At 34.6% G+C, this 15,382-nt stretch overlaps 1 protein-coding gene across 7 annotated transcripts in view; it reads right to left on the reverse strand.

The window, feature by feature from the left end:
• The window catches only part of erc1b (ELKS/RAB6-interacting/CAST family member 1b), a 231,614-nt gene that overhangs the window by 215,183 nt on the left and 1,049 nt on the right, over positions 1-15,382 (reverse strand). For all 7 annotated transcript variants that reach the window (XM_016447524.1, XM_016447521.1, XM_016447523.1 and 4 more), the window contains exon 2: positions 3,163-4,050. In XM_016447524.1, the coding sequence (XP_016303010.1) occupies positions 3,163-3,855 (693 nt within the window). In that variant the 5' untranslated portion in view covers positions 3,856-4,050. The remainder of the gene's footprint in view (positions 1-3,162; positions 4,051-15,382) is intronic.

Raw genomic sequence — 15,382 nt, forward strand, 5'->3', positions numbered from 1 at the left:
GACACCCGATTGGCTCGGTTGCTCTGTCTGAAAGGATGCGCTCATGTAAACATACTTGATAGTGCGGGGAATGTCACGGCAGATGTTCACAAAGCACTGGAAGAAAACGACTTAAGGAAGTAAATAAGGTTAATTTGAATCCAAATAAACAAAACATGTTCACATTTATGCACATCAAAAAAAAAAAAAAATTTTAAGTGTTACCAACATTAAAATATGTAGAACCAGTTTAGAACATTAAAAATAAATTGCAGAAAAATATAATACTTTTATTATACATAAACATATTAACATAATTACTGTAAAATAATTATTTTTACTTGTACAACCCAGTATTCTGTAGGAAATAGAGATGCATGACACAGTATAATCTGTACTTTTTTTAATTATTAGTAGATAATACATATATGTTGGCTATATAATCTCATATTTAATTGTGCATTGTGCATTTTTTAATTGATGCTTTGAGGAAAAAATACTGTAAAATATTGTGAAACATTGCAATTTAGAATATTTTTTATATTTCTATTCATTTTAAATTAATAAATATTACATACCTTTTGGCTATATAAATCACATATTTAAGTGTGTACGCTCATTTCCCCAATTTTTAATTGATCAACTGATCATTCATTTGATCAAAAATACCATAAAAAAAACAGTGAAAGCTTATTGCAATTTACTGTTTTCTATTCCTACTGTATAAAATTAATCATAAATATTATATATAAAAAAAAACATTTTCATCCATTTAAATAAAAATATATTTTTTTTAAATAGACAAAATATTTTTTTACTATCATACAAATTTTTTTAACAATTATTAATAATTATTGCTTATCATATCAGCCAGAATTGTATTACTCATGCATCCCTAAACTGAAGAGAGAGAAAGCGTGCTCACAAATCCAGTGAACTAGCATGTGGGCTGAATGAATGGAGAGAGATACGAGCAGAGGAGGTGAATGAATGAGAGTTGGCTGACTAAAGGGGTTTGTTGCGTCACATCTCATAATTGAACAGGTCTCAAAGGAGTATTCAAGCCTCATTCCACTCATTCCTGCTCCTTTATCCCTCCTTTGAATGCCTCTCTCTCCTGAGAATATGACTTGTTCATTTAACTGATCAAGGGTCTTTTGAATATTGATCTAGTTTATCTAGATAAACCCATCATGACAGAAACCGACTTCATCAGTCAAGTACTCCAGCTCACTGTACGAAGCAGACCGAGTGGGGTGTCATATGGGTTAAACCCACTCATCCTTACCCAAAAACATCACCCGAGCCTTCATCAAACAGGCGGTGTGAATGAAAGGCATCAAAGGCAGTGACGACAAGCCCCTCATTAGCCTCACGGTTCAGCCAAGGCAAAAGCAAAGCAGGGTCAGAGTCACGTGCAATAAGACCATATGAGTGTTAAAGGTCTCTGACATCCAGCTGAGTTCAAAGTTAACTCTACAGACACGGCGACATACAGAAGGTCTTTCCTTAAGTTGGCAATTCTTTGCCAGATGTCAACAGTGAAAATCACGTAGAGTAGACTAAATACAAAAAAACATCTTCCTGTTGAAAAGAGGTGGTGGTATAACGGTAATAGTTAATGTCTATGCCATATGCTGTAGTCTGCTACATGCTGTAGACTGCCTGCAGGCCCTAAAAATACATGGGAAAATTTAAAATTACAGCTTACACCAGAGCTAAAATCCAGCACGAATGAAGGAGAATAAAACGGGAAATGTCAGGATGGACGTGTGTTAAACTACAGCCTGCAGAGGAGAAATGGATGTTTTAAAAAGCTTAATTAGTCTACAATGAAAGTCATACTGAAAGGAAATTCATATAGAAAGTCATATAGACTTTGCTGAACAGTTGTCCATTTTATGCAAAAACAAAAAAGATCCACTTGTCTAGAGTTTTTATCGTAACACCTGCCAGTATGAATCAAACAAACCGCTTTGATTCAGCTTCGTTCAAGATGTTTGAAGGCTCTCGGCAAGCCATTTCTGAAAACAACACTAAAAGACAAATAGAGCCATTTCTTAAAAATGCCTTTTACCAATGTTCTTCAGTAATCAGATCCAATCTGCAAGTAATACGTTTTTTTTGTTGTTTTTTTCTCAGTGCCAGGTGCACCATTTCATATTATAGCGTTTTAGCAGATGAAGCCCTTTGGCTACTGAACACTGCACTAAAAAGACCAGAATATTATAGCTTACAGAAGAGAAGAGAAACCATATTCAAACACTTAACTGACCAACATCTGTCTAAGAAAAAAAAAAAGAGAGATATACTATGATTGAAAAAAAAAGAGCCAATATTTAGGAATGCACTGGTTGGTTTGTAACTTTTCTCATGTTTTCAAAGTAGTCATTTATGCTCACCAAGGCTGCATTTATTTGATCAAAAATACAGTGAAAACAGTAATATTGTGAAATATTCCAATTTAAAAATACACATTTTAAAATTTTCAGTTTACATTTTTTTTTCTAGTGATGCAAAGCTGAATTTTCTGTATCATTACTCCAGTCTTAAGTGTCACATGATCCTTCAGAAATCATTGTAATATGCTGATTTGCTGCTCACATCGTGCTGCTTAATATTTTTGTGGAAATCAATTTTCCAGGATTCTTTGATGAATACAAAGTTCAAAAGAACAGCATTTACTTGAAATAGAACATTTTTGCAATTCGTATTATAAACTTTCACTTGCGAACCATGCATAAATGTAAATTTCTACATTTAAATGTAATATAATGTATATTTAGTTGTTCATGCTCATTTCCACTGTCAACATCTAATGCTTACTTAAATGTTTTCATTTAAAAACACTAATTTAATAACACTGTTAAATGTAATCTTTAGCAAATCTCAAAATTAATATTCATTTTTAAAATGAAAAGATTAAAAATTTTAATGGTTTATTTGTAAAATATTTACTTGCCATAGCTAGAAAATAAAATTGTCTTATAAGCCAGAATTATAATATCAATGCATCCCAAACTATATTGTTTTTTTTAAATAAGGTGAAAGCATAAAAGTCATCAAAACTGAGGCTACATTATTCCCTGCCAAATATTCTGATTCACTCTGAGATATGTATAATATTACAGAAGTTAAATGCATTGTAAATAGGACTTTAAATCCATTTGATCCTCCTCTCACCTGGTTCTCATCCTGTATGACTCTGTACTGCTCTTTCCACACGGCAATCTTTGACACCTCGTCCTTGCGCAGGGCGCGCTCCTTTTTCAGCTCAGGGCTCCAGAAGGTCTTAATGGAGTTCATGGAGGAACTGAGTTTGCTCTCCTTCACATCCACCTCCTTCCTCAGGAGCTCGTTCTCCCCGAGCACCTCCTTGAGCTGGGCCTGCAGGTCCATGATGGTGTTGTCCCGCGCCTGGCGCAACGAATGAGGCACAGTGGACGCCAGGGTGGAAGGCATATGGTGGTCTCCAAAAGCAATGGCATCAGTGGGAACGGATCCGGGAGCCCCAGTGGAGATGTTTGGGCTGGATCCCATGACTGTGGTGCGCACGCCGTAAGGCACCCGTCCTCCCGAGCGGCCCAGCGTCATGGTGCTCTTCGGCAGGTCTGGGCCAGACGCCACCACCTCGTTGTCGCTCAGGTACATGGGGCCGGATGTGGCGTAGGCAGCATTGAGAGACTGGATGTTCTCCATGGAAAGGGTTTTACCACCTGGACCTCCCGCTCCCGCTCCACTGCCCCCTGTGCTGTTGGTGCGGCGGTGGCCCAGATGGGGCGAGAGAGGGAGACGGGGCGAGCGGCCGGGACTCTGATTGCTCCCGCCGCTGTGGTTGCCCTCCACTTTGCCCACGGATCGGGCACTACCATACATGGTGGTTTTGACCGGAGAAGGGCAAGAGTGAAGAGAAAATGACAGTATGGACCGATAAGATGATTTTTGTAAATCTTGAAGGGTCTGTGATCTACTTTTGGCTTATTTTAAGCATTCAAAGATGCAGATGTTTCATTTTCACCATGTGTTGAAGAGTGCCTGGTTTTATCCGTTTAATCTGGTCATGTTATATTCCTGCAACAGAGAGAGAGAGAGAGAGAGAGAGAGAGAGAGAGAGAGAGATCAAGAGTTAAAACCATTCCGGTCACATTTTCATTGAGATAGCAGAGTTTTCCCTGGCGTCTGCTGCCTTGCGCTCTTCTCAGAGAGGAAATAATAGGCTAATGAACAGGTCTGTACACTTTAACCTCCTTCACTGGGCTCTATGTAGGTCACTCACATGCCACACTGTATTTACTTTAGCTCTGTGGCTCCTGTCCAATACCTATACTGCACTCTCAGCTCTACCTCTGTCTCTCTTAATCTCCTCCACACAGTCCTTTCCTCTGCCTTCTTTATCAGTGGCAACTTGCTTTAACATTTGACAGGTTTCATATACATAGTAGCTGAGCTACTGATATCATGCAAGCTTATTCTATGAGTATGAATGACACAACAGTCTGCATTCTGAATCTCTGAGGGTAATCAAGTGCTAAGAGGCATGAACACTACCATTCAAAATTTGAGTCGGTGAGATTTTTTAGTTTTGAAGGAAATTAATACTTTATTCAGCACTAGCAAGGATGCTTTAAGTGGAACAAAGGTGAGAGTAATAACATTTTGGTAACACTTTACTTAAAGCCTTTTTGTATAATGCACTGCATTAATAATGCCTTGTAATGCACCTTATAATGCATTGTACATTCTCATGAATAATTGTGACCACAGTTATTATAACACTTATCAATTCATTGTTAAACTATGCATTTTAAATTTGGTTATAATTATTTACAACAAGATATAATGCATTACAATGCACATTATAATTTTAATGCATTTCACCCTTTAATGATCCTTTATAATGCATCATACATAAAGGCTCTTAGTAAAATGTTACGAACATTTTTGTTATAAAAGATTTCTATTTTAAATACATGTCTAACTGAACTTTTGATACATTAGAATCCTGAAAAAAACATATCCACAAAATTATTTCCACAAAAATACCAACTGTTTCAACATTGATAATAATAATAATAAGAAGAAATGTTTATTAAGAAGCAAATCAGCATTTTAGAATTATTTCTGAAGGATCATGTGACACTGAAGACTGGAGTAATGACGCTGAAAATTCAGCTTTGCAGCACAGGAATAAATTACATTTGAAAATATATTCAAATAGAAAACAGCCATTTTAAATGGAAATAACATTTCATTATATTACTGTTTTTACTGTATTTTTTATCAAATAAATGTAACCTTGGTGAGCATAAGAGACCTTAAACTTTTGAATGGTAGTCGACTTAGAACATTTTTTAATGTAAGTGTTTTTTGTCTTAACTTTCTTTAAACTGATCGTGTAACCTGAAAAAAAACTTCTTGCTTGATTGAAGTCTCATGAGGTTTTCACAGAGACTGTGGTACCTCGTTACTGGCAGATTACTTCAGTATAACACCTGGATGTATGTTTAACACCTGCAGTTGAACCATGGCAGACATTATGTGCTTCATTACAGACGGAAAAAAATACTAATACAAATATATTAATGCCTCTGCTATTGCTGTATTAATCAATACAAAGCCATTAACGGGTTGTGAAACCAAATCTCTAATCACGCATGAACACAGCTATGTGCTCGTTCAGAGAGAAGAACTGTTTATTTGAGTCCAGCCACGAGCGGCAGCTGCCTTTTGTCTTGTGTGTTTATTCCTGATGAAATACTTCATTGTCTCTTGTAAAACACATCTTTGTTTTGTAGCAATACTGGGTCACATGGGTCTCATACGTGATCTCTTCTATAAATGCTATTTTATCATTAAATACAACTCTTTTTAAAGCAAAGGGAAGTGGTACAGAGTACAGGCTGTTCAATTCGTCTGGTTTTTGAGTTTTAGATTAGAAACCCTTCATATTTGCCACAAATGCAGCTTAAGGGTAATTTATTGAGAAGCGAATGGCAGTGGACACTGGAGCCATGTTTTGGTCCATCCCAAAAGCCAGGAAAAACCTCAGTGAGACCGTGATCATGCCCAACGTACCCACACTCTCTCATTAGGAAAGAATCTAACATCAGAGCCACAATGTGTCTCAATGGACTAAATCTACATGAAAATGAACCCAACGTGAAGTTTGTTGACCGCAGACTCCCTTCAGACTGAAACTTTGCTCTGGAAATGGACTGTCAAACACATACACAAACATGTTATACAGAACATGATACATAGAAAGAGTAAAGAATCAAAACAGTCCAGTCTCATGGAGGAACCATTTGCAGAAGCTGTGATAGACTCAAGTAGAGAACGGAGATAAGATGCAGAGGGGGCAGCGAGACCGCAGATCTCCTTCCTCTGCTGCTGATGAACTGAAGCCAAATCATTAAAGCAGTGGGCATGTCTAACCCCGTCACATTCCCTGAAGCTGAGACATGTTTTAAATGCCTGCACTTATCTCACTTATGTAACCGACTTTTTATGCCTTAATCGTCCCAGTTTATAAAATGTAGATATGACATATGCGCGCGCGTGTGTGTGTATTCACAATTTACATTTATATATTATGATTTATAAATATAAATTCTGATTTACTTCTATATATATATATATATATTCTGATTTATATATTTATCTATTATATATTTATCTTATATATAGATGGTTTTCAGATTCTAAAGGGCAATCTTACATGTTTGTTCACATGTAGCATCAGTATTGTTACACAGGGCTAGAAATTGTGAGATGAAAATACAGTAACACTAATCAAAACCTCCTAATATACACAAACACAACAAGCTTCTACACAAACAAATATGCAAATCTACAACTCCAGATTTGCCATTTTAACTGCTCAAATCAGCAGAGCAGCAAGTGTAGCATGACAAAAACATATATTCATTGCGATGAGAGCAAGACAGAGCAACACACAAGGCACAACGCTTCAGCTAAACAGGGCAGATCCAAGGAGATCAGGATAACTAGACTCTAGAGAGAGTCATTCAGAAATAATGGGAATTAGGGCTGCACAATTAATCGAATTTCTAATTGCGATTACAATTATGGATGCCACAATTACATAATCATTCAAACTGGCAATTAATCGTTCAAAGTCCACTTATGTTATTCTGCATGCTTAAGATGCGTTTTTTTCTTTCTACATGTTATCTTAAGGGTTTTTCCCATTATTTTAATTTTAGTTTTACTATAACATTATAATACCATTCATATTTGTACTTTTTTATAATTTAAAGAAACCAATCTGATGTATAGTTGACATTTGAGGCTCAATACTATAGAAAATCACTAAAAGTTTTTCAGTTAGAGTGTTTTCAGCTTGTTTATTTTCATTTAGAAATACGGCATGCAGTTGCATTAAACAATGGTATAAACATCATTCAATGTAAATTGTGATAATCGTAATTAATAATCGCAATTACAATTTCAAAGAAATAATCGACAATTATGATTTTTGTCATAATCGTGCAGCCCTAATGGGAATGTACATGTGTGAGAGGTGGGGCAGAGTTGAAACTGTCACTTAGGGACCAACAGCACACTACGAAATTTGTACACACACTTTCATTCTGAAATGTTTTAAAGTTACAGCCAAAAAAAAAGCATACTTAAAGGGTTAATTCACCCAAAAATGAAAATTCTGTCGTTAATTACTCACCCTCATGTCATTCTAAACCCGCAAGATCTCCGTTCATCTTCAGAACACAAATGAAGATATTTTTGATGAGTTCTGAGAGCTCTCTGACCCTCCCATAGACAGTAATGTAATTACCACGATCAAGGTCCAGAAACGTAGCAAGGAGAACGGTAAAATAATCCATGTGACATCAGGGGTTCAACCATAATTTTATGAAGCTAAAAGAATACTTTTTGTACGCAAAGAAAACAAAAATAACGACTTCGTGGTAATTACTTTACTGTCTATGGGAGGGTCAGAGAGCTCTCAGAACTCATCAAAAATATCTTCATTTGTGTTCCAAAGATGAACGGAGGTCTTACAGGTTAGAACGACATGAGGGTGAGTAATTAATGACAGAATTTTCATTTTTGGGTGAACTAACCCCTTAAGCTTAAGTTAAATAAAGTAAACTAAGCAAATGGGGTGAACTGTTCCTTTAAGAACTACGGCAGTCCTCGCCATCTGGTTCGCCCCGGGCAGGTGGATTACACCTGGACAGTGGACACAGCAAGAAATGGTACCCTCCCTCCATTTCTTTATCTCTCAATACCTCCTTCCAGCCATATCTCCTTCCATTACAGTGATCTGCTCTGCTATTCAACAGGGATTTTCACAATGTAATGCTGCCTCATGGAACAGTAAGTTTCCATTACATTTGGCCTAAATCCTCACACACAAAAATAGGCCAAAACCAATGTTTACTATGCAATCGCTCGAAGAACGGGAAAGTATAGAAGTATTGTAGTAACTTATTTTAATATATCTAGAAAAAGTATTTTATTTACAAACAAGAATAAATAAAACCTACTCCAAATGCTAAAAATGAATGTTTAAGCCTCTGGAAAGACAGTGCTTCCAAAGTGAGAGAGGTGTAAGAGAGGAAACTAATGCGAATTGAGGACAGTAAAAACAGCAGAAAGACTGACTCAAACTCAACAAGAAATGCCATTACGCTATTCTTACTCATAAATGAGCTCATAAACCAAAAAATGATCTTGCTATTTAAATATATTATTCTGAAATTTCTTAAAAGTGTGATCAGATTAACCATTGTGGCCAAATAGACTCAATTTTAAAGCAAAAAGTAAATAAAAGTCCAGTTAAAAAATAATAATAAAAAATAAGGTTTTTCACTAAAAACACACATAGAATCATACATTTTCCTTTAAATATAATCTTTGGCTTATAGCTCTTATGCAGAATATATATATACATTGAAAAAATAATTACTTTGAATTTTCACTCAAAAATTGCTAGTAAATTTCACAAATTATTACAATGAAATGGCAAGTAACACATTAAATTAATTTTATAAAGTATAAAGGCAGTAGTAGTATTTTATTTGTGATGTTTCTTTCTTTTTATATAGCATTTAATAATTTATTCATTTAGCAGATGCTTTTATCCAAAGCGACTTACTAATGAGGACAAAACAATAACAAATCAGAATAAATCAGAACAACTATATCGTGAATATTCGATATATGACCCAGCCCTAGTTCTATAGAGAGGATAAACACACCACAAAAGGAATGTGTTTTATTTTGCTCATGACTCACGACATACAGCTAAACTGAGCTAAATCTTTTAAAGTAATGGTTGGAGTGCTGAGTCAGAATATATGATCAAACGTTCCAAGCCCACACCCTGAATTACAGTCAGCAACTCGCATTTCAAACTGCAAAGCTGCCTACAATAATCAATACAGTGTCAATTTAAACTAGCCGCTTGATATTAGGTCTCTTTCTCAAACATCTAACCCTATGAATCGTTCTGCCCCCCTCTCGGCTCTGTTACGGCATCAATGGTACAGTGTGTGCCTGCCTCTGCCTCTGTATTTATAGGCGGGAACAGAGGTCAGCTTTGAGCTCACTTAAAACGCTCTGCCTGATGCCTGACGGCCTGTCACTTCACATCACTGAACATCTAGACGGCAGCACTGATTCATCAGCATTCAAACAACTACAACCACAGCGCATTTCATTCAATCCACATCCACACGCACTTAAACTGCTCTTCTGCCTTCAAAATCCAGCTAACTGTGAGAACATGAATCAGATATCTGACAGATATGCAACCGAGAATCTTGTTTCTAATATGGGAAAGGATGAGACAGGTGACATAACTCAATAGGAAGCCAAAGAAAACATGTTAAATCTCCGCAAAACCTGGATATTCTCTTAGTGTTTTCATTGTTTCTGAATGTCAGCTCAGATATTAATACCATTATTTCAGTCGTCTTGCTTCAAAATTTCATACTTCAATAAAATAAATAAACTACTAGCATTTTACTAGCAGTTTCTGAGTGAAAATGGTTTGAAGTAAATCCTATCACTTAAAAAAAATGCACATATTTCAACAGGTTAAATGGCTGCCTTAAGCTTCAAGTATAATAAATTAAAGTCATTTCAACTTAAATTACATTAACCTAACTTAAATCAAGATGAATTTCATACAACTTATTAAAAAAGTTGAAATTGCACAACTTGTTTTGATGAATTAAAGCAATGTACAAATATAAGTTCCCATGACTTACTAATCATTTAAATTGTTACAGTGAATATACAGTATTTTTAGTCTACCAATTGCATTGAAAACAAACTGCCAGTTTTTACACAGTATTTACTCAAAGTTCAGTTCAGAAAAAATAAATTGTTTCTTATCTGTTGACAAGACAGTAGAGTTTGGAAGTGATTCAAGGAGTAACACTACTGTAAATCAGCTAAGAGGATTTCTGGAGGATGAAGGAAATAGAAGAGGTGAAGCATTTCAAAATTCTCTTTAGAGAATCACCAAGGGTAGAAGATCCACCAAACTCCTCCAAAACCGGATCTAAACAGAAGCTCTGCAAGGCCAAAGCAGCCGTAGGCTGTTTTCACACTGTTCGATTGTTGATCTGAACTAGAGTTTGATTCCGTCTTCCTCCACCTGCCTTGACTCTTTCACATTGCATTATTTGGCTCAGAATCATGTTGGTTTTTTTGTGTTATCAATTGCATGATAAATCAGTGATATTTTAGTAACACTGAAATACTATTACAGTTTTTTTTTATCTTTTGCCATACGTTTTTATTTTTATTTTCTGCATTTTATATTTTCATTTTAATTTCAGTTCAAGTTTTAGAAATGTTATTGTATATTTATAAACTGTAAAATAACAGAATAATTACATAACAGAATCTTAGCTAAAACCACTAAAGTGACTCCCATATTACACATTACTGTTTCCCAAACCCACAGCTTTAGAGCTATAAGCCAAAGATGTTGTTACAAACTCTTCAGCAAACACATCATTCCTCTGAGACTCCGGATCAACTAATCAATTCTCATCTCCAGTCCTGACCTGCTAGCATGAAACGAGAGAGCCGGTGTTGAATGTGCTTTTCTTCTCTGGCCTGACAGGTTCTCGTCCCCTGTCTGTCCGTCTGTTTGCGAGAGTTAATTAGGTCAAAGATAGGCTGCCCGCACCAGACATGCTAAACCACACGAGGGACTCAGGAGAATCAGAATCCTGCTGGGCTCCCTCTATCTGGACAGCTTGAGTCTGGCTTGCTCAGCACAGTCATTGAGTTGCTGTTGCATTTGTAGTAGGGCTGTCAAAATGACTGAAAAACTAAATTAGAATTTTCTACTTAAATATTATCAAAATCATATCAAATCATAATTTCAAATCATATTCGAATTTAAAAGGCATAATTTCAGTTAGGGGGAAAAAAGCTTTTTGCGTTTCTTCAAAGCATAATAAAATATGCATATGCAAAAATGCATAATGTTTAAAATAATGTTTGTAAACCATATATAATTAATAAAGTTGCTTAAACAATTTGAAAAAAAAAAACAGCACCATGCATGTATGTATAGTTTAATACAAAGGACCGAAAACCAATCACAAAGAGTAGGCTACTTTCTTCATTTAAAAACATGAGATACAGTGGGATGGGGAAAAACCGCCATAAAGTCTTGAGACATGTTTTTTTAAAGTTGAACTTACATTAATTTTACATGGCTTTCTAAACATGCCGCTCTTTTGTGCGAGACGCGAGTGCAACACTGATAGATGTCCCTCTAGAAAATGTGATAAATATGCATTCTGTGTGAACGGCTTGGTTTCAGTTTTGACGTAAACAACATTTTCTCCACACTGATGCTCTCGCTTTCCGCAATATATTGAATGAACAACGTAGCAGTGCCACATCTAGTGGGTTCAGCTGAATAGGCTAACAAAAGCATTAAAATGCAATGACAGTTACATCGTCGTCACATTTTGTGCGCCACTGATAAGGCTGCCTGATGGCTGACACAGACCTATAAATTGCATTCGAATGTGGATTTTTTTTTTTAATTCAACGAATTTTTTTTGACAGCCCTAATGCACGTTTCTTCAAAGCGTAATAAAATAACACGACTATCTTTGAAAAAAAAAGTGCATAATGTTTAAAATAATGTTTATAAACCATATATAATTAATAAAGTTGCTTAAACAATTAGAAAAAAAAAACAGCACCATGCATGTATGTATAGTTTAATACAAAGGACCGAAAACCAATCACAAAGAGTAGGCTACTTTCTTCATTTAAAAACATAAGATACAGTGGGATGGGGAAAAACCGCCATAAAGTCGAGATGTGTTTTTTAAAAGTTGAACTTACATTAATTTTACAAGGCTTTCTAAACATGCCGCTCTCTTGTGATAATGTGATAAATATGCGTTCTGTGTGAATGGCCTGGTTTCAGTTATTTTGGCCAATAATCAATAAAAGACAAATATTAAAATTCTATTAAATACAATTCTGTCTAAATTAATTCAAAATAAAAAACACACACACACACACAAATAAATCATTTTAAATGCTTCAAGTAAATTTAGGCATCACAACATTGTAATGTGAATTATAAAAACTGGATATTACATTTAACAGTGTTTTTTAATTATTAGTGTTTATAAACATTAACTTCAAGTGAGTGTTAGATGATGGCAAAAGCAATCAAAAAAATCTAAAACATATGAAATTATATTACATAATTGTAAAAGTATAGGAAATGAGCATTCCCATTTTTACACTATAAAATATAATCTTTATTAAAATTTGAAAATCAACGCCAGTTTTTCATTTTTTACATTATAATGCTGTGATGCCTAAATTCACTTGTAGCATTTAAAATGATTGATCAAATTTTTTTTAAATATATAATTTGATATTAGATATTTAATTGTTAATGCTTAACCGATATATTAAAATTAATAATAATTTTTTTTTAATCAATTTTTTTAAAACTAGTGAATTTAGACATTAAAACAATAATATGCATTATTAAAATTGGATATTGTTTTTTTCAGATTTGATAATGATTACATTTACAAACATTATTAAATTATTAATGTTTATAAAGATTAACTTAAGTTTTATAGACTACGACAAATGCCAATCTAAATGTAAAAATAGAGGAAATATCTAATAAATATCTAATATCAACTGATAAATCAAAAAAGTAAAATAAAAAAAATAAACAAAAAAATTAATCTAGAAAAAAATAAAGATGTCATGTTCATTTACATCTCAACTAAAAACAGGTTACAAGCATTACATTATGAGGCATTAAGGACTTAAAATCCAGATGCACCCTTAAAACCTATCCTGCATCCCACCATGGCTTCACCATTTCAAAAAAGTGTTTCTCTTAACACACCAGATTGCATAACACATCCACATATCCAAAAGTAAAAATACATTTTTCATAGGCTTCAAACCACCAACAGAACAACACCTTCTCCTTGAGAAATGAAAGCATGCTGGTACACGCTGACACAAGACAAACTTTCCTGCATGTCTCAGAGTCTAAGAATCACTCACCTCCCTGCATTTATACACCCTCCAGAGATGAAATAAAAATGAAGACCTGGCCAGATCTTACAAAAGAGGAGACAGGTCAATCATATACACCCTAATCTCAGCGATTTATCTTGATATGTCTCAGTTTATTCAAACAAACATCTACGCTTTTGCTACTTAACATTTTTCTCTACTAAAAAAACGAACAAATGGTTTTAGGCAGTGCTTAGATCTTCTTTGCAGTAATTCAGTCACCCTCATCACCGAACAGACATCACATGTGTCAAATCAGATCCTAGGAAAGTTCCAGGTCTGAGAAGATACAGACACAAACCCTGGCGGCCAGAAGCATTTCCCTGCATGCTGAAGATATGTAAACATTTGATGTTTTCAACTGTGTTTTCAATTTAAATTTTAAGTAAATCTTTTCTGCTATTATTTAAATAAAGTTTAATAAAGTGCATAATAAATGAAGTTTATTTAAATAAAAATGTGACCCTGGACCACAAAACCAGTCTTAAGTCGCTGGGGTATATTTGTAGCGATAGCCAAAAATACATTGTATGGGTCAAAATTATAGATTTTTCTTTTATGCCAAAAATCATTAGGATATTAAGTAAAGATCATGTTCCATGAAGATATTTTGTAAATTTCCTACTGTAAATATATTAAAATGTAATTTTTGATTAGTAATATGCATTGCTAAGAACTTCATTTGGACAACTTTAAAGGCGATTTTCTCAATATTTTGATTTTTTTGCACCCTCAGATTCCAGATTTTCAAATAGTTGTATCTCAGCCAAATATTGTCCTATCATAACAAACCATACATCAATGGAAAGCTTATTTATTCAGCTTTCATGTGATGTATAAATCTCAATTTCGAAAACTTGACGCTTATGACCGGTTTTGTGGTCCAGGGTCACAAATAAGTAATATAAATAATACACAAATTAATTTAAAAATACAATTAAAATAAATAAATAAATATGTGATCCGTCATCAGTCAACCTGCTAGATATAGATTTCGGTATTTGTTCATTTAAAAAAAAAATGCTAGTCAAACATGTTTGTTTGTGTATGAGTTCACACCAGGTCGGCTTGACATTACAGTAATCCTTCTATGTCAGAAAGACCTCAATTCCAGCTTCCTGACACAAGCAGCCCAGTCAAACCCTGACAAACACAGATACACAGGATTGATCCAGCGGACTGAACATATAGACCTAATGTTGCCACTGAAGAAACCTGCTGAGATCCACACAACCGAGAAAGCAAGAAAGCACTTCCTCGGCATGGTTATCAAATCACTGTTGGTCTATTCTACTGACAAAATTCACAGCAAAACGTGTGATATGTCATGTGATTAGACATGGGGGAACAAAACAACCACAGGCTTCCATAAACAAGGATCAACAACACAAAACAGTACTGAACCAAAGCACTGATGTGCGAGACACCTGTTGGATCACTAGATATATGATTGATATCTCTAATATTCATAACACATGAACACCCCTAACATCCATATGAATAAAAGAGGATGTCAGGTTTTATTTTGCACTGTAATTTACAACCAGCATCAACAAAAAGGTCCACATTTTCAGACAAAAAAGTTTAATCACAAATTATTTTTAATTTATTATATATAAATAAATATTCAACGCATAGTCCATGCAATTAATGAGCTAATAAAAACTGAATTGTAAAAAAACATCACATTACGAAGGAATAAGAGTAACATTTAACATCAATATTTAATATTACAGTAAAAATAAGTATAATAATATATAAATATATATTATGCTATTATTAAACACTGTGGTTAAAAATAAGGGAGGGGCTCTTG

This window comes from Sinocyclocheilus anshuiensis, unplaced genomic scaffold, assembly GCF_001515605.1.
Source record: "Sinocyclocheilus anshuiensis isolate Anshui unplaced genomic scaffold, SAMN03320099.WGS_v1.1 scaffold283, whole genome shotgun sequence".
In the NCBI taxonomy this organism is placed as follows: domain Eukaryota; kingdom Metazoa; phylum Chordata; class Actinopteri; order Cypriniformes; family Cyprinidae; genus Sinocyclocheilus; species Sinocyclocheilus anshuiensis.